The sequence below is a fragment of the Nipponia nippon genome, unplaced genomic scaffold (genome assembly GCF_047370975.1).
Source record: "Nipponia nippon isolate SJK-2023a ecotype South Korea unplaced genomic scaffold, ASM4737097v1 scaffold_4, whole genome shotgun sequence".
Taxonomy (NCBI): domain Eukaryota; kingdom Metazoa; phylum Chordata; class Aves; order Pelecaniformes; family Threskiornithidae; genus Nipponia; species Nipponia nippon.
The window spans coordinates 79,985,387-80,004,521 of record NW_028262358.1 but is presented as its reverse complement, the minus strand read 5'-3'; the positions used below and the strand labels follow the sequence as shown (position 1 = coordinate 80,004,521).

The 19,135-nt window shown below is 35.6% G+C and overlaps 1 protein-coding gene across 2 annotated transcripts in view; it reads left to right on the top strand.

Moving 5' to 3' along the window:
- Positions 1–19,135, top strand: part of GRIK2 (glutamate ionotropic receptor kainate type subunit 2) — a 439,138-nt gene that overhangs the window by 132,606 nt on the left and 287,397 nt on the right. The window contains exons 3-4 of one of the 2 annotated variants that reach the window (XM_087774639.1): positions 5,995–6,162; positions 10,133–10,390. In XM_087774639.1, coding sequence (XP_087630765.1) covers positions 5,995–6,162; positions 10,133–10,390 — 426 coding nt within the window. The remainder of the gene's footprint in view (positions 1–5,994; positions 6,163–10,132; positions 10,391–19,135) is intronic. The other variant, XM_087774640.1, reaches the window with a different exon arrangement.

Sequence of the window (19,135 nt, the reverse complement as noted above, 5' to 3'; positions counted from 1 at the left end):
TAGAGCACAAGTCTTGTGAGGAGAGGCTGAGGGAACTGGGGTTGTTTAGCCTGGAGAAGAGGAGGCTGAGGGGAGACCTTATTGCTCTCTACAACTACCTGAAAGGAGGTTGTAGAGAGCTGGGGGTCAGTCTCTTCTCCCTAGTAACGAGTGATAGTATGAGAGGAAACTGCCTCAAGCTGCGCCAGGGAAAGTTTAGGTTAGATATTAGGAAAAACTTCTTCACCAAAAGGGTGGTCAAGCATTGGAACAGGCTGCCCAGGGAAGTGGTTGAGTCTCCATCCCTGGAGGTATTTAAAGAACGGATAGATGTGGTGCTCGAGGACATGGTATAGATGGACTTGGCAGTGATAGGTTAATGGTTGGACTCGATGATCTTAAGAGTCTTTTCCAACCTTAATGATTCTATGATTCTATGAAAAGTTACCATATCATTAAAAAAATGGTGCTCATGCCACAATGTGACTGATGTTACTTTTTATAATGTATTAATAAAGACCTTCTTCATAGCTGTTAGTAAATTTGTGCAGATTGGTGCATGATAACGATAACATGGCTAAAATGTTAAAAAATTATAGCTATTAAAAATTAGTGTGTGTATGTGTGAGATCTTTATCAAGTTGTTTTGATATTAGAAAAAAAGTAGGTAACAGTAGCTCGGGCTTTATGGCATGCATCTGTTTCAAAAGTTCTGCATATGTAAGAGGAAAGATTTATGAATAACTTGTTCTGGCACTTGCATTCACCTAGTGATTTTGTGCAGTTAAGCACTTTTGTACTTTCTGCTGGGTTTTATCAGATCTTACATGGAGATAATAATGCAAAACACACAAGATAGTGATCCCCAAAGTAGAATGTTTATGGGGGGAAATTACCTATGATCCTTTTGTGGAATAGAAAGTTGAATCATTCAAATGGTTATCCTATTTCTGAAATTAGGTAGTTAAGAGCAAGACCAATTATTTTTTTGTGATTTTTGCCAAGATGTGTAGCAAGATTACTTATTTTTTTTCCTTTGGATTTTGTGTTTGAGAAAATTATTTGAAAATTGGAGAAAACCAAGATGGCTTGTAAACTAAAAATGGCAATTCTTCTTCAGTGTTTTTTGGTGGAAGATGCAGACTTTTTCATTTGAACAATTTCAGAACAATTTTTTTTGGATTTGTATAATTGTTGTAAAAACTAGTTCAGATTTTCCTTGGAAAATAATAAGGACACCTACATTATTCATACTATTTTAGACACTACATATTGTCTTTTTTGTTAAAATATTACTATCAATTTTTTTCCAGTGGTTTCTATTTCTGAAGAAACTGTTACTGCATCAGTATCACACTGATAACTGGATTTTCCCTATTGGTTATGGTAAAAGAACTTGGTCATATAAATGTTTTTTCAATAGTGACAACTGTGATGAAAAATCCTAGTGGATTTCAGGTTCACTAAAAGCAGTTCTAGTATATGAAGATTAATAGGAGATCTGAATTATCTTGGATGTCACTGCAAAAGAATACAGTATTTAAAGATTGTTTTACAATTGCTCTTGCATACCTGGCTTGCACTGTCCTGTTTTAAACATTCGTCGTCACTGTGATTCTTCAGGTGTTGATCACTATGAAAATCTAGTGAGCTTTTGCTAAGTGGTTATCATGACAGTAAAAACTTGAAGCGTTCAGCAGTCACCTCCTGTACACAGTCAATAAAACTTCATGAGCTACAGATTGAGCTGTAGCTATGTGATGCCGTATTCCATAGTGTTACTGTTATAGGGAGGAGATGAACGGCCATATCATTAACATTGTAAATGAAGAAGTCATATACAAGACCATTAAAGCAACCTAAGCATTAAAAACACATTTTACTACTTCTTTTAAGTTTTCTGTCTCTGTTTTGAGGTAGCAGTGAAAATTCAGTCATTTCCTCTAGGATGTGCTGCTGGTTGTATATGAGAACTGGTATTTCTGTCTATTACAGATTTATAAGCTGTGTTAAAAATAAGACCGGCCCCAACACCTGCATTTTTCAAGCTGTTAGACAGAGATAGGCATTGGCTTGGCTGCTTGTCCACATATCAATGGCAAGATTTATGATTCTTCTGTCTGCTTATCTGAGAGCATGCAGTGCATTCCTCAATTTGGTTATTAATAAGGCTGTCCTGAATACGAGGTACAACAACAGTAGAGAAGAACAGCCTGCTTGGGAGGGAACAACATGACTCAGTATGCTATAACAGCTTCTGGAAACCACTATGCCTTTATAACAGTATACCTGAAGGAGAAAGCCAATCCTTTTTATGCATTTCCTTTCCTTTTTATAAAAAAATGCAGTGTAAGTTGTGGCTTGTCTCTCAGTACTAAGCCAGTGGATTTACACAACATTTTCTTTAAAAATACTCAAGGTGATTTTTTGCTGTTATTTACATATTCAGTAACAAATATAGGAACATAACAGTAAGGCCAAGGCAGTTTAAAGTTACCAGATAAGTTTCTACTTGCATCTTATGCAGCATTGGAGAAAACACCCTTTAAAACTTCCCATTCCTGTCAATGTCTGAATTCATTTATGTGCTTTTGCTGATCATCCTGAAAATATCTGAAGAATAGAATTCGATGCACGCTTAAAAGGGCTCTTGTCTGGAGAATGAGGAGCTGTTTTGTGACTATATTCTGATATTCAGAATGCAGATGTGTGTCTGCCTAAGCTCCTGCTCTGCTTAGTGTATGAATTCAATTTAAACTGCTTAGAAGTTCAGTTAAAAAATGGTGTCCCCTGTGTGCAATAGTAGGTTGGCCAAAGCTGGCAGCTGTTACTCTCTACGGAGGAGCCTGGCATTTTGAGCCATTTTGCATATTAGTAGGACATGGTGCACTTTGGGAACCTGTTGATTTGAGTCTCTTCTTAGTGTGAAGGTTAAGATGAACCTACACCTGCCACCATCCAAAATATTTAATTATGGGATGTTCCTCCACTGCTGCTTGAGTAGACAGATACGGAAGTAGCATAAAACTGAAATGAAAGGAGCCTAACGGAAGTTTGACATCCTACAGGAAACTGCAAATATATGGTCTAATCTATGCTCCTCTCGGGTTCTTGTGTTAAATGCAGTGTCTGTCTAGTGTAAAATGTGAAAATATTCAGGAGTAGGAATCAGAAACTATGTTTTCCTTCCTCCTAGCAAAATATCCTAATCATAGGACAACAGAAACAGGTTATTCTACCTCTGGTTTCCTTAGGAATGGAAATTTACCCTGAGGCAGACAGACCATATGCTGCCAGCTTTGCAGGGGATACATTTATCACAGGGACAGAGAATGTGTCAGTGAAGCAAGAAACCACTGAATGGTGCACGTGGGAAATTTCACGTTGTTGTCACTCACAGGAGATACAGACTTTGTCATCTTCATAAAATTGTCTTACTATGTGATGGACGGTCACTACCACTAGGAATTATCCAGATATGAGAGGTCAAAATCAATTTTTATTTTTATTTTTATTTTTATTTTTATTTTTATTTTTATTTTTATTTTTATTTTTATTTTTATTTTTATTTTTATTTAATGCTGAGTGTAGTGGCTGCATCTTTGACAAGGAATTCCCCTTGTCAAGAATTTAGAAATGAGCAGAATGAAAAATAGAGGAATAAAGAAGGAAGATCGTACTGAGCTTCAAACACATTGAAATTAAAGAAGAAAACTTCCAATGTAAAAAATTCAGGGAGAAGAAAGAGATATTGTAATGCTTATTTCTCTTTATGAATCCATTTTAACTTAGAATATAATCTTTTTTTTTTTTTTTTAATAACTCTTTGTGTGATACTGGTTTATTCAAATACATTTGAATAACTTCTTTCCAGATGCCTTAGGAAAGCCTATAATATCTATCTTAATTTGCATTATGTTCATGGAAATGCCCTTCATATCTATGCTTATAATTTATTCACTAATTCTTAGCTTTCTAGAGCAATTTTAAAATATTTTCCCCAAATCAAAATAGGATCCTCCTATATGTCACAGTTTGATTTGTAATGTTTAGATGCTGTAAGTCTTAAGCAGCACAAAGTCTTGTCTATCAGACTATGTTTTCCTGAACAGAGCACTTCATTAATTTCAAAAGGATTAAGTTGTCTTTGAGGTTAATATTGCATTATTGTGTAAATAAATGTGGTAATTTTTTTTCAGTTTTAAAGTGTACTAGGCCTATATTTACCTGAATGTTATCCAAATTTCTTTTGCTTTATCTTCTGAAGTATTGTTAATATTGGTTACTGATTATATATACATTCTATGCTCAATCAGTTTGGATCATTTCCCCAGGTATCTAAATTTTTCTTAAGTGTCTCCCTCTCCCATCAGTGCCTCATTCTCAGTTTTAAATGACTAATGTTTAAATAAGTATTAGTCACATCTCATCTCAGTGGTCAGTGCTTGTGCTTTTAAATTAATATTATTTGAACATCTGCCCCTAGGGCTCTCACCAGGAATGTAAGGGCTCATCTGCGGGAAAAAAGTTAACACCTCCATCCTGTAGTGAGAAACAGGTTGGAAGAGGCAGGAGGTCTGCAAAACTGAAAAGCCTTTTCTTATTTAATAGCGTCAGAAAGGGAAAGAGTTGATAACTAAATACGCCTTCTTTTTGCTTTAGAAATGGTTTAGCTACTTGGCTGCTCAACAAGACTGTTTACAAACCAACTGTAGTTTGTGAAGTTCCTGTACATTCAGATTCTGAGAGCTTCTTTCTGAGAAAGTAGTGGAGTGTTGAATAAATTTTTTAGACAACACAAAACCAGGTAGCAACATTACTTGGGAAATGAATAAGCACAAGATAGGAGAAAGTGAATGAAAAATGTTTCTTGCACAGATACAATGCCTTGTAATTAGTGATCCTCAGGTGATAGCCATTGGCTGTCCATTAGCATTGACAGGTGCTGTTAGCATGAGGACTGAAGAGACCATATGGATGCTGACTGTTTTTCTGAGGCATTCCATGTCACCATAGTAAGGACATATCTTCAAATTATTTTTATTGTCACTGTATCCTTGGCCTTTCCAGACCCAAGAATAAATGATGTTACTGCAAAGTATGTAAAAATTTACGTTTCGTGGGCAATGATATCTCATTAATGTGAAAAGAACAGCTGAAGCACAGCACTGTTTCACACACTTATTTGCTTCATTTAAGATTAAGGCTGGCTCAGAAGTGTTCTAGAAATGGCCTGTCATTTGAGGCATGTCCTGCTCCGGCAGTACGCTTTGTTTGGTGATGCTTTCATTGCACGATAGAGCTTATGCAGGGTGTAGTTGCTTAGATTCCTGTATTTGCTGAGAATGAGGTTAGCATATACATGTGGCTCAGTGCAAAAGAGCAAAATTTGAACCCTTTGCTCAACACATTTATCAGTTCAGGCACACAGTCATGCTAAAATATCTATACATCTTCATTTCTGGAGGCAGTTTGGGGCATCCAAGTTCCATGCTCCTTTATATGTTGCATTTCCGGTGAACTCTCCAGTTCATTATAGCTGTATCATAAGTCTAGAACAGTAGAAAACAAGAATCCAGAAATCTCCCTCCCCCCTGCCACACAAACATAGGTGGTGGTTGATCTGGAAGGGGTAAATGTAATCATTTCAAGTTTAACTATGTAAAATAATAATTACATATTCTTCATCCCTTTCCTATTTTGCTTCTAAATAGTGTGGTTAGTTTATATTGCCACACTCTTTTTATTCACAATAGTAAAATGAATGTTGCATGGAAAAAAAACAATCAGGTTTTCTTTAAGGTAGGTTTGATTTGTTGCTGGGTTATTTATGGTTTGACCCAAACCTCACCAAAATCATGAGATAATTTCATGAGTTGCACTGTATCAGGTTTATAAAGTTAAAAATTTCAGGCTGATGAATCTTCTCCCAAACTGATGACTAAAGATGTTCTTGTATGCCATTTTGGCTTACTAGTGGTTTGTTTTTTTCTTTCTTCTCTCTCCCACTACCAGGAGGCATTTTTGAGTGTGTGGAATCTGGTCCAATGGGAGCAGAAGAATTAGCCTTCAGATTTGCTGTGAACACAATCAACAGAAACAGAACTCTTCTGCCAAACACCACATTAACATATGACACCCAAAAGATAAATCTCTATGACAGTTTTGAAGCATCCAAAAAAGGTAATCTTTTGCATATTTAATTTTTTTAATGAGCAACTAAGACTCATTTGGTTTACCTACCTGAAAAAATGTCTGTCCAATAAAGCCATATGCAATGAGATTGTACAACTTTGTGGCTGACATTAAAGAACTGCTTTAAAGACCACCCCTTGAAGGCTGTAATGGTAACTGCTTGAAAATTACATTGTCACCTTTGCTTCCACTGCCCTTGTCTAAAAGCTATTTCTTTAAATATTTAAAATCTGAAATAAATTTTTTCTGAGTTTTTGAGACCAGGTGCTTTGGAGTGAGAAAAAAGTATCTCCAGACTTTGTCCTGGAAAATGCCAAGTGCCCTCCAATTCTAGTGAACCTGGAAGAAGGCTCCAATTCAATTTCAAGCATTCAATCACTTTAAGTACATCTCCACAAATACCTTTGGCATATGAATGTCTCATATAGTTAATCAGGTGTGGGCTTCAAAGGGGAACAAGCAGTTGTAATTTTGTGCATCTTATGTCAACAAGGAATAAAAATAAGCCAAATATTAAGTCTGTGCTTAAGAATATTGCTATCAGGTGAACGTCTAGGCCTGACTTCAGCAGTTTTCACCTAACTATAAATGATTTGTTTAAAGAAAAATAAAAGTTAAACACAGCTTTGAACATTTTTCCTAAATTTTCAAATCTTTGATTCTCACAAGAATTGAAGTTTTCAGATTGCTTTACATTCAAGTCTATAACAATAGATGTAAGTTATACTGCATCATTGCCATATTCCAACAAGTTCAGTATGTATTTATAGGAGAAAATAAAAAGCCTGCTTTCAGAACTCAGTAGGACTGAATTGTGCACTGTATTACATGTTCTTTAAAAACATTTTTTTTATAAATTGAAGAGCCAATTTCATATGAATGTTATCCTTAACAAGAAAATAAGAAGGGTGAAAGAATCAGAGGTCAACCTGTATTTCTTATGACAGGTTTCTAGCCTAAATCTGCTAAGTGATCTGGTCCCAACATGCCACTCGTAATTGTTGAAGACTGAAAGCTTTACACAATAAGGGATTTTTGGTGTTATAGCGGGCTAATATGAATAAAAATGTTTGATGCCACATTAGAAATGCTACATAGTGAAAAGCTGCTGTGTCAGGATGAATGTACCTGAAGTACATCTTAAAAGTGGAGTATAATACTGATTAAAAAATTCAGTTTAGAAATGATGAGAATTTTTTTTTCTCTTTTCCTGTAACATACAGAGTTAATCTTAACCTATTTTATCTGTTTATTCACTAAATAAACAATTCTAATTTAGGCTGTTGTTGTTAGGTATGAAAATAGACAGTATCCATATTTGTACAGAAATACACAGAGTTTGGTCATTGTAAGATGATTTATGAGAAATATTATGGGCTAAATGTTTATGTCTAGCAAGATGGTTTTTTTTGCAGAGGAGAGTGTGTGGAAGAAGAAAGAGGCAAACAACACTTTTAACAAAGTAATTTTGAGTTGTTATTCTGGTGTTTTGGATGATGGATTAAAGCAGGTTCTGAGGGACACTACTCTTTCCTTTCCATCTTGGCCAACAGTGAATAACTGGGCTGATCCTTAATTCTGGCCCCTTCTTTCTCCTTTCCTCTTCATCTTCCAAATTCAGCTGCTTCCTGACTCCAGCACATGCCGTCCTGTGAAATTTAATGGGATAGTTTCTCTCCATTCCTGAGGGCGGATGTAGAGAGCAGAGAAATTTGTTCTGCAATCTTTAATTCTTTAAGCCTTTCCTGAGACAATACAACTACTTTTAGTCCTTGCTTGGGGTTTGCTTGAAGGTGCAAGCTAGCCCTAATATTATGTTGCTAATTCTTGATAGACTATAATAGCTGAAGTTAGAATGGCAACATGCCATTGATTGGATATGTTCAATAGATTGTATATATTCATTGTTCCCACTTGCATCTTGGATGAGAATGCAACTCCCTTTGTAACTGTTCAGGCTGTATCAAAATCTGTGTAATCTTCCAGTGCTAATAGTTTTTTTCTTCATCAATTCATAATACAGCCAACTACATTTGTGCTGACAGGTGCTTTAGTTCAGAATCGAAGGCTAAAGGTTAACATAAAATGGTTCGTTTTATTATGATGGCTCCAAAGCAGTTTTAACAATGAGGTTTAAGCATTTGACTCATTTTGTGGTTCATGATTATGTCCATTTGTAAGCAGGCAGGTGCTGCATCAAAAATAGCCTGTTTAGACCTCTTAATAACACATACTTTTGAAGTTGAATATAGATGAAATATTAATGGGTTTTTAAATGTACTATATGAAAGAGCAACCTGAAGGCAAGATGGTATTTCCAAGATACTGTTTCAGTGAAGAATAATGTAAATGAAAACAAAATATCCCTCAGTGCACTAGAAAAATTGGTATGCGTCTGATAGAGCCAGTGCCATATTAAATCACGTGTGAAAGCATTGCATTATTCAAATCTCAGAAACAGGGAAAAAAAAGCCCATTGAAAAGCCATCTGGTAGCTATTGCTGTTGTTAGTGATCCCATTTACTGACATTTGCATAAAGCTTGTTGATTACTCTTAGGAAGGGCAATATTAGCATACATGTTTTTTTACCAAGCTAGTCATTTAGGCCCTGATCCGATGCTCAGAAATGCAGTGGAGATCCTGTGTGTGCATGAGAAGTTCATTTAAACTACCGGTGCTCTGCAGTAATAAAAAGGTGTGCCAGCATAGTTTCTGGAATACACTTGAAAGATGTAGCAATATTTTCATCATGTTGAAAAGGATGTGCACAATAAAACAATTAATTTTGACTTTCTGAGAAAAGTAATGCAGCAAGATGTGTTTCTACTGCTTGTTTCCTCATCCGTCAGGAACATTGATGGTGGAGTAACAATATTAATTAATCAAACCTCACATAAATACTCGCATCTAGATTGCATTTGGAAGATACTTTTCATTACTTCTCTCTACCAAATAAGATGTTTTCTTAGAAGACAGAATCTGTTGTTTTTCACAACTGCATACTCATAAAGGTTATGTCTATGGTAGTGATCTAAACAAGAGCAGAGCATGGGCTGAAACACTTGTCTGCAGTATTGACTAATTTTCCTGCCTTCTTTTTGGCATGTCTCAACTAATATTCTACAAGATAATACTGGAGTGTACTGTGGGAGATAATACAGAATATAGACTGCTAATGCACAGTATAGGTATGGCCACCCTATATTGGAAAGAGGAGAGCTAAGCCACTTGAATGCAGCAGTGTCATGTCAGTGACTCTGAGGGATGGTTTTATCTACTAATATAGGTGTAGCAAAACTGAGTATTTCCAGTGTTTAAGAAAGGACACTGATTTTTTTTTTTTTCATCAGCAGAGAGCAATTTAATTTTCTTTCAGGGAAAATATTGACCTTTAAATTTTGCTAGCCAACATGCCTTCTTTTCAGATACAGAAATTCAAATGTCCATTTCAATGAAATTAGTCATTTGCCTGATACTTAACTAGAATCTACTTATCACGTACAATTTCCAAGTAATTAGGATCTCAGTAGAAATAGTGTTGATTGGAGGAAGAAGTTAATGCTTAAACAGCCTAGGTTAGAATACTGTCCCATATGGCCCTTTTCCCAATGTAAGATGCACCTGAGCATATATCTCCTCTCTTGTCAGTGCTTTTTAAAAGACACACAATTGCTGGCCTTTGTGACCTCCACTGACATAGAAGTGTTTATTAAATGTAGCTGAGTGCTATTTCGATGTTAATTGAAATGTTGCTATTCATCAGCTCATAGTGAAAGCTTAGAAATGTATTCTGAAGTTGAAATCTGTGTAAATGAGTGTGTTACACAAGAAAGGAGCTCTGTCAGCAATAAAGTTATATTTCACGCAGTGCCTTTTGTTTAATATGAATTGTGCAATACCTTCTGGCACACTGCCTTCTTTCCTCTCATCATTGACAGACTTCTGTCTCCTCTTCAGCCTGCGATCAGCTGTCCCTTGGGGTGGCTGCCATCTTCGGACCATCCCATAGCTCCTCAGCTAATGCTGTGCAATCCATCTGCAACGCTTTGGGTGTTCCACATATCCAGACCCGCTGGAAACATCAGGTGTCAGACAACAAGGATTCCTTCTATGTCAGCCTCTATCCAGATTTCTCTTCACTCAGCCGTGCCATCCTTGACCTTGTGCAGTTCTTCAAGTGGAAAACTGTTACTGTTGTTTATGATGACAGCACTGGTAAGGCTAAAGCATTAGACTATGAGCAGATTATTCACATGTACAAAGAGGGGGAGGAGGGGTGTCACTACTCATATTTCTTAATTTAAGAAATCTTAACCAAATTACAAGAATTTCTATTGGCAAGATAGTGTATAACACATAATGTGGATTTATTAGCCATAAGTATTCTCATAAGTATGCTTCAGTTGCTGAATTCTGTGTGTTTGAGCTCACAGCTGTCAATAAATCAGTCACACTCTATCTGCATTTTCTGCAGTGTCTTAACAGTTGCTAACAGCTATGTCTCTTGATTTTATTTAAAACTTAAATTTTGAAGAAAAATATGGTAACTTGAGAGATGTACTAGTATGCCTGGTGAAATAGAAGACCTAAATTCTAGCACTGCTTCTGCCATTAGTTAAGTTACAGAACAGATGTCATATTTGTTTGGAATTTCAGTATCTACTTTTTCAGAGAGAATTGCAGAAGGAACCCTGGTTTTAGGTGCTAGGAATTGAAACCAACAGAAGTTTTGAGGCTTGCTTTACAGACGACTTATATGAGTTAAAAATAAATTCCTGACTTTCCAGCAGAAATATGCCAGTTTGCTACCTTTCCCTTACCTCACCCTAAAATTTGTTTTGCCCTTCTGTTTTGCCTTGACAGTGACATCTTTGAAAAATGCTTTAGAAATTTAAGTTTGATTTGAGGTCTATCTAGTGGCAGTCAGAACTAAGACCTTGGTAAGAGGAAAATCTGACTGTAATGGAAGATACAAAGAAGGTACTTAGCCAAATGAGATATATTTAATCTTCTTGGAAATGTTGCTAACTTCCATGCTGGTTGAACTGTCATTGGCAAGAAAAGAGCGTGGTGAGCCTCAAACCCTTCTCATGGTTCAGTGAACTGGAAGACTGTTGATACCCTTGTTACATAATGCTACTATCTATCTAAATCTGAAATGAAAAAATAAGATCAAGAAACAATGTGTGTTACGTGTGAGGATACCTGTAGCGAAGACTAACTCTGCTAGATAAACAGCAGTTACAGCAAGACAGAATGCCTGCTTACTGTTTAAGTTAGAAAGATGTGTGTATAGCTATCAAAGGGTAAGAAGGGAGCAGAGATGGCAGTGCATAGAATTACTTGTAACTGTTTTTTTCCTTCATGCCTTTAAAAAAAAAAACCCAAAACAAAAAAACAAACAAGGCAGTGAAGTTTAGAGGCTGCCTCCCTAAAAGTTTGTTGGCTGATGTCACCAAAAGCCTCAGGTAATCAAACTTCTGATTTAAAGTTTAGCTTTACATACTCAGGGCAAGAGATATGTAGATTGTTCATTAATGTTTTTTGATTTTTTTTAAATAGTATTGTTCTGAAATAGGACAGGAAGTGAAAAAACCCTCAAATTTTAACCAAATGATGATTGAAAAAAGTAATCTGTGGTTCAGTGAAACAGTTATAGACTTAGGTTTACATAAATTGGAAATATTTCACTTTGATTTAAATTGTTTGGAAACTGTTTTTACAATAAACAGATTACCTTTTAAAACAGGCCTTTCACTTAGAGAAGTCATATATTTTAACATTTTGAAACTGCTTTGTTCAATATTTTCAAGTAATTTTCTTCCCTCCCACAAAAAAAAACCCAAAACAAACCACAAAACCCAAACCCAAAATAAATATTTCATGTTTAATAGTCTCTCTTAACTCCATGTTTTCTGAAAGAGGTATGTTGTTAACAGTCACGCTAGACCTGATCTTTTCATAAAGTATGTTTTGAAGTTGGGATGCAAGTAGAAATAGGAATGAAGATGGAAAAGAAGTTTTTCTTGTTTATGTTGTGATCTATGTGATCTACCTGTGACTATTGTAAACATTTAAGAGAAAAAAAAAAAACAGGAGCTCTTTTAAAATAGATTTTAAATAAATTTGACAATGAATAAGGAGATTCAGGTATTGAGTTTATTTAAAAAGCATAAAGAATTTTTTCAGGAAATATTCACTTTAAATTTTTTTCTGGAGTAGCTAGACCCTTCATATTATGATACTGGTTGTTCCTGCTGATAAACAGTAATACCAGCTACAACATCTTTTTTTATTGAAATCTGTTGCTGTCTGAAAAGACAGAAAAAAAGAATCAGTTTTACAAAGGTAATCCTCTCTCTTTTTTGTGGCATTTATTGTTAGTAAATCTAAATTCTAGTTTAAGACTGTCAGTTTCTCTTTGTTAGTAGCATCTCCTATGGATAATTCAATGACATCAAAAGCAGGACACACTGCTGGGAAGTCCACAGCGTCACTTGCCTTTGAAGTACATACAGGAACAACTCTTAGCCATGAGAAACTGTCAATCTTAAAGCAGCAGAGTTTAAATCTTGTTAGAGCTCAACTGCAAACTGGTGTTTTTTGAGGAAAGTGGTGGGGGGAAAGGAAGTAGTTATTTCAGCTGAGGAAGAGGTTATCTCCTGCCATGGGATAAGATAAATATTCAGTTGTGAAGCTAGGGCTGAAGCTGAATATGATAGTTTCAGCTAATATTTAGAAACTGTGTTGTAAGGCTCCTTGTGCCATTTAAGACTTAATTTCAAATCCATTAAAATGAAGGCAATGAAGACAAAATTTGTCACTGTCTATATCTGTTTCTTCCATTTGGCCAGTGATTTCTTAACGTAAGATGGCTATCGTTCTTATTTCCTCCTCGTTTGCTTCTCTTTTAATCACATTTTACTCTCGTTTATTGAAAAGTTGTCTAGGATGATAATGGATGCCTTATTTTATGATAATTTTAGTGTTATGGTTTTCCTTTATCTGAATGGACTATTTCCAAAAGTACACCCTGGTGAAGACAATCATATGTTGGTACAACAATTACAGTGATAATTTTTTAATTGCTGAAATTAATATTTTTTTGGGAACAAATTTACTTTATGTATTTCTATTATTACTTTATAAACATGGATACAAAGGGAGATGATACTTTTATTACAGACAGAAAGAAAAGGTAGAAAACATACATAAACTATGTCTGGATTCTTCTCAACATGAATCAAGAGGAGTTGCCCATATGCCAAAATCCTGGAAGATTTTAGGTCCATTCTGAGGGAAAGTATGATTTTTTTTTTTAATTTTTAAAAATGTCTTTATATCTTAATTGTTAGGACTCAGTTTTAAAATTCGCTAAGGAATTGTTAAAGTTTTACTTCTCTAATAAAGGAAAGATACCTCACCCACTTCAAGGCATTCTAGTAACAGCTGTGTCCATGTTCTTCATTCCTTCAGTATGGGTTATGTCTTCTTGAGTAAACACAAATGGAAAAAGCTGTGTGGTTATTTGACACTCTGCAGTCAGTAAAAGCCCATGTTAACTCTAGTGTCATTCCCAGGAATGCACTGGAGACTGATACTTCAAGTGCACACACTTCAGCTGCCTCTTGACAGCACCATGGTGTCTGATTGTATGCAATCCTCCATGCTCCTATCTCATAGGAAGGAAAGCCAGTTATGTAACTAATAGATAGCAGAGCATTTTCCTGATGCTACACAAGGCACTCTACGTAAGTGTAGATGCAGTCTTCCATAGTGTTTTTGTGTGCCTTTCAATCCTTAGCGTACCTGCCTTCACAACATCCATATGATGAGATGTGCAAAATAGACTGCCACCACTTGTATGTGATCCAGATCCAATCTGATCTGAGATTGTGTTATAGGAAGGTGGTACAGAGGAAGCCAGTCCACATTTAGAGCCCAGTTTGAAATAGGAGAAAAATTTGGAATCCCAGGCTCCCTTTGCAATAATGAACATCTGCACATCTAAAAGATTACCATAAAGAACAGGCATTACTGACTTCTGTCCCTCATTGAAGTATTCTCCCTGTATTCTCTGAGGAGGAATAGCTGTACATCTTGCTACTAATTTGAAAAAAGACATGAAGAAGTTGCTTTTCATGCACTATGGGTAGCAACTAGACCCTGTCCCCAACCCTCCCCAGCTTTATGATGCAGAAATGCCTAAGTCAGAGAAAATTAACCTATGGAGTCTGGCTATTGCTCCTTACATCATTCTGGACCTCAGAATACTGGGTTGTTCTGTGCTGATCAGACCTCCATCACGTGTTCAGGAGTCTGTAATGAGGAAAGCAGGATAACTTGGCACAGGAGAAAATGAAAGTTGTGTCATGCTGAAATAGGGACAGAGATGCTTCTAAAGGGATATGATCAACAACACTGGAGAAAGCAAAGGTCAGTTTGAATACAGCATAACAAGGTAGAGTCAAGACTCTACAAATAGGATGAAGTAGAAATAAATGAACTAGAAACGTTAATTCTATCTTGTCTCAGTAACAAGAGATGTAGTCTGTTACAGTGGGGATAAGGTAATAAAAATAAAAATGAACATAGAATGGGCAAAGGTTTTAATATTATAATAAAGCCTTCTGCCCTGGTAGTATTTTATGGAGTAGGCATTGTGACAGTAGGTAGATGAGTCTGTTCTTTCAGGGAAGAAAAAAAAAATGTGTGAGCCCTTTTTCTGTGAATCTGTGTTTGAATACTCCTGCACCTGACATTTTTTGAATTAAATAATAGCTATATTCTGCTTCCTTCTACGATTTACTTTCTCCCTTTATTTTAACTCTCAAGACTTTTTTTTTTTAATGTAGTCCATCTGTTGTACAGACAAAAAATTGGAATGAGGCTCTAGAACAGTTTTCTTGCTAGTCTGACGATAAGTATTGCTTCCTGTGATCATTCTAAATGACAAAATATATTCCTTTCAACTAGAATTTCCCATTAAAAAACAAACCTAGCGGGATGTAATGTGAGGTTGGTTGGTTTTGTTTTTTTCCTTAAAGTAATTTATGGTCTCTTTGTTAATTAAATGCCACTAACCTGTCCCTGGATACTAATTAAGTCCTTTCAGATTTACAAATTTGCTACAGTCAATTGTCTTTAAGAAAGAAAAGTGGAAAAATGGCAGTATGTTCATCAGCTGCGTGTCCTAATGGTTTTAATTGGTCTCAAAACAGTAACCTAATTTCAAGTACATATTCTAATCTCTGTGCTAAAGAAAACAGACTAGATAAATTCTAAATAAGTTTGTGAATCCCAGAGAATTTCAAAACAAAGAACACATGAACAGTTAGATGCCAGGGCCTTTAAATTACAGTGGCACTTGTATTGCCAACTAATGCTTTATTCAGATCAAGTTGATATAAACAGGGTTCTGGTTTTTTTTCTTAATTAACATTTGTTTTGGTCTTGAGTGAATGAGTATAAACACCAAAAATCTGTTGCATCTATGAACAGAAGCCAAAGTAAAAGCTGGAAAAAAATGACTTCAGAAATAAAAATGTTTTGTGTTGGTCTTCAGTATTGAACCCTGTGCTTTAACTCAGAGCAAAAAGAAAGATGCCATTTTGTTGATATTTTTACTGTAGTATACAGGTAGCATTGACTTGTAAATAAAACTACAATTTCTTTCTTGGGACCAGTATGAAAATTCACATTATCTTATTCCTGTTGTATTTAGCATTGTTGTGGCCTCACCTTGAGTATTGTATGTAGTTCTGGCCCCCACAATTTAAAAAGGATGTTAAGGTACTTAACATTCAGAGTAGGGCAACAAAGCTGGTGAAAGGGCTGGAAGGCATGACGCTCTATGATGAGTGGCTGAGGACACTGAGTTTGTCTAGTTTGGAGAAAAGGAGGCTGAGGGGTGACCTCATTGCTCCCTACAGCTTCCTAAGGAGGGGCAGTGGAGAGGGAGATGCTGGTCTCTTCTCCCTTGTATCCAGTGACAGGATGCATGGGAATGGGTCAAAGCTGCATCAGGGGAGGTTCAGACTTGAGGTTAGAAATCATTTCTTTACCAAGAGGGTGGTCAAACACTGGAACAGGCTTCCTAGAGAAGTAGTCAATGCCCCATGCCTGTCAGTGTTTAAGAGGCATTTGGACAATGCCCTTAACATGCTTTAACTTTTGGTCAGCCCTGAACTGGTCAGGCCGTTGGACTAGATGATCGTTGCAGGTCCCTTCCAACTGAACTATTCTATTCCATATTTCACATATCTTATTTCCAGATATCTTACATCTTGTGGTTTGTTGTGTGTGGTGGTTTTTTTCCTTCTTTTTTCCCTGTACTACTAATAAAAAAGGATACTCACCTTTGCAGTTAATGTAACTACACTAAGGGGAATTAAATATCTCGGGGGTAAAATGGATGTGGGGTGATGGCAGGTGGGCAACATTATTAAAAGATTAAGGAAAAAAAGCTTGTAGTGATTCAAAGTAAATCTTGGCTAGGGAGAAAATTTCACTTTAAGGAGAATATATGTAGTGCACTATAAAGATGAGAAAAAGTGTTCAAGAAACTTTAGAGAACAGGTAACTGAGAGGACAGAAAATTAGATGATCTGAAAAGGCCTGCTTTTCTCTGTTTTTCTGTAAATGAATTAAGCAACATCTCAATTTATGTGAAAAGCTGTTCTCCTTTATAAACACATCCATATAACTAAGGTCTATTCTTAGCACAATGAGAGAGAAGGAATGAAATGAGTTGAGAATGCTGTATTTGAACGTTTGACAACTGATACTATAACACTGCATTTCACCTGAGTTTAGAAGACAAGACTTCAATCTTGGTGATCTATAACAGAAACTTACAAACTGACATGGCTGGCATGCAGTAGAATATATTTCAGGTTTGAAATTTTGATATGGAAGGGTAAAGTTTGTTCAAGAGTAGATGACAGGCAAAAATAGGGAGAGATTTCTTAAAGATAATCGGGTGTGCTAGGTCCACAATACAGTAGGAGACATCTGCTGGGAGCAACAGTGTAATTATAAAAAGCAGGAAGGAGTATTGTTATTGTGATTTGCACTGCTGTGGATCAAGATCCAAAAGAAACCACTAAAGCGTGGACAAGGCTTTTTCTTCCCATCCTTTTTAGAATCATCTAACAAAACTAACCAAAGGCAAGGTTTTAATGTCAACAAATATCTCAAACTAGGTGTTTACTGGGAAAAGGAGTATAGAAGGATACAGTTCTTACAATATATCTCAGAAAGACGTTATAATGTGTGTTGACTTTTTTAAATACTGAAAATACTGAATATCCACATATGAGATGTTCTTGTGATATTTCTGATAGTGAGTCAATGTTTGAGAGTGGAAAACAACGGTTTATTATTAGAGAAGTGCGAAACAGCAAAATATACTGAATAGAATTCAAGAAAGTGAATGTCATTAAAACTGGAATTTCTGCCAACAATTAATTGGAGTCTAAAACAAAGAAAATTCATATCAGTTGATGATTTTTTAAGTAATACTGAAATTGAATAAAACAAAACAGTTGTCAAGGGATCTAAGTTTTCAAATCAAATGAGTACGAGACTTTCGAAAAACTTTAAAATGAAGTAGTCTTAATCTGTTAATAAGTACCTTTTGAGAACTCATGGATTCTAGGCAAAGTTCTAGAAGCCTGGAAAAGGTAGACAAGCTCAGATTTATCCCAACTTAAATATTTGTCCAAATTTTGAAGTACATTTATCCTGGGTCCTTATGTTCATTTAATACAATTAGTAGTTATGTGCTAAACCTAATGGTGGTATTTGGGTGTAGCTGGTTAGTTAGTTGGTGTATTCCTTTTCTAAGGAAGTTATTCTACCATTTGTTCAGTAAACTTCAGAAATATTTTTCTGGTGCTATAGGAAAATACCAGCAGTAAGGATGTTGTGAAGTTAAAATTTCACTTTCAAACCTTTTCAGTCTTTTTGCAGTTTGGAAGTTAAGAATTACTTTAGCTAGCTGTCTGAAGAGAAAGAAGTTAAATTCTGTTATTCTTTTTGGTAAACGGACCTGGAGTTGTTCTTTGAGAATAATTCTATAGAGATTTTAATTAATTTTTTGAAAATAAAAGTATACATTATCAAGTTAAATAGAATGCATGAGTCGAGCCCATCTTTCAGGAAAACATGTGCCACAGCCCCTCCCCCCCCATTTTGGCCAAGAATTGAATTTGGACTTACTGCAACTAGACATGGTATTATAAAAAGAAAACTATAGGTTTAAAATAAAATAAATCCATAAGGTACTTTATAGTATTTTTCTATAAGCCTAAGGAACAGAAGTGGAGGTAATATTTCCAGAAATTATTGCATTAACAATGAACATATTCCAAATGGTACTTTAAATTGTTTTGCTTTTGTGGGTTTGAATAAACTTAAGAATTTAAATCTTACAGAAAATTGGCTAGGGAACTCATGATCAAAATAATTCTTTCTGTCATGAAGACTGGAAAATTTTATTCATTATTTTCAAATACAGAAAAATGCAACTGGAAAACTATTTAAGTGAAAAGTGAAAACATGAAAATGGAGACATAGTCAGTATCGCATCTTGCATGGGGCATAAATTTAAAGTCAGTTTTATCCAAACTTAACTATGCTTTTACTCCTACTTCAGTATCACATATTTTGTACGCTGGTTGGAGGAACACTGTGAAATGCACTTGAGATATCAAGCCCTTTGTGAATTGCTCTACATCAGTCTCAGCTCAAATGTTCCCGTCTTAAGATATTCAATATATTCTTAATATATTCTTAATATATTCTTAATATATTTAATCTTCAATTCCAGGTTTTTCTTCCTTCTTCTGCTCTTACCATTTATTTTAGCAAAAATATAACTGCTTTTGTTTCCAAGAATAAATGTGCTTACCTAGTGTAAATTCCAGTTTAGAATGTTCATTTATGTTTCTTTTCCAA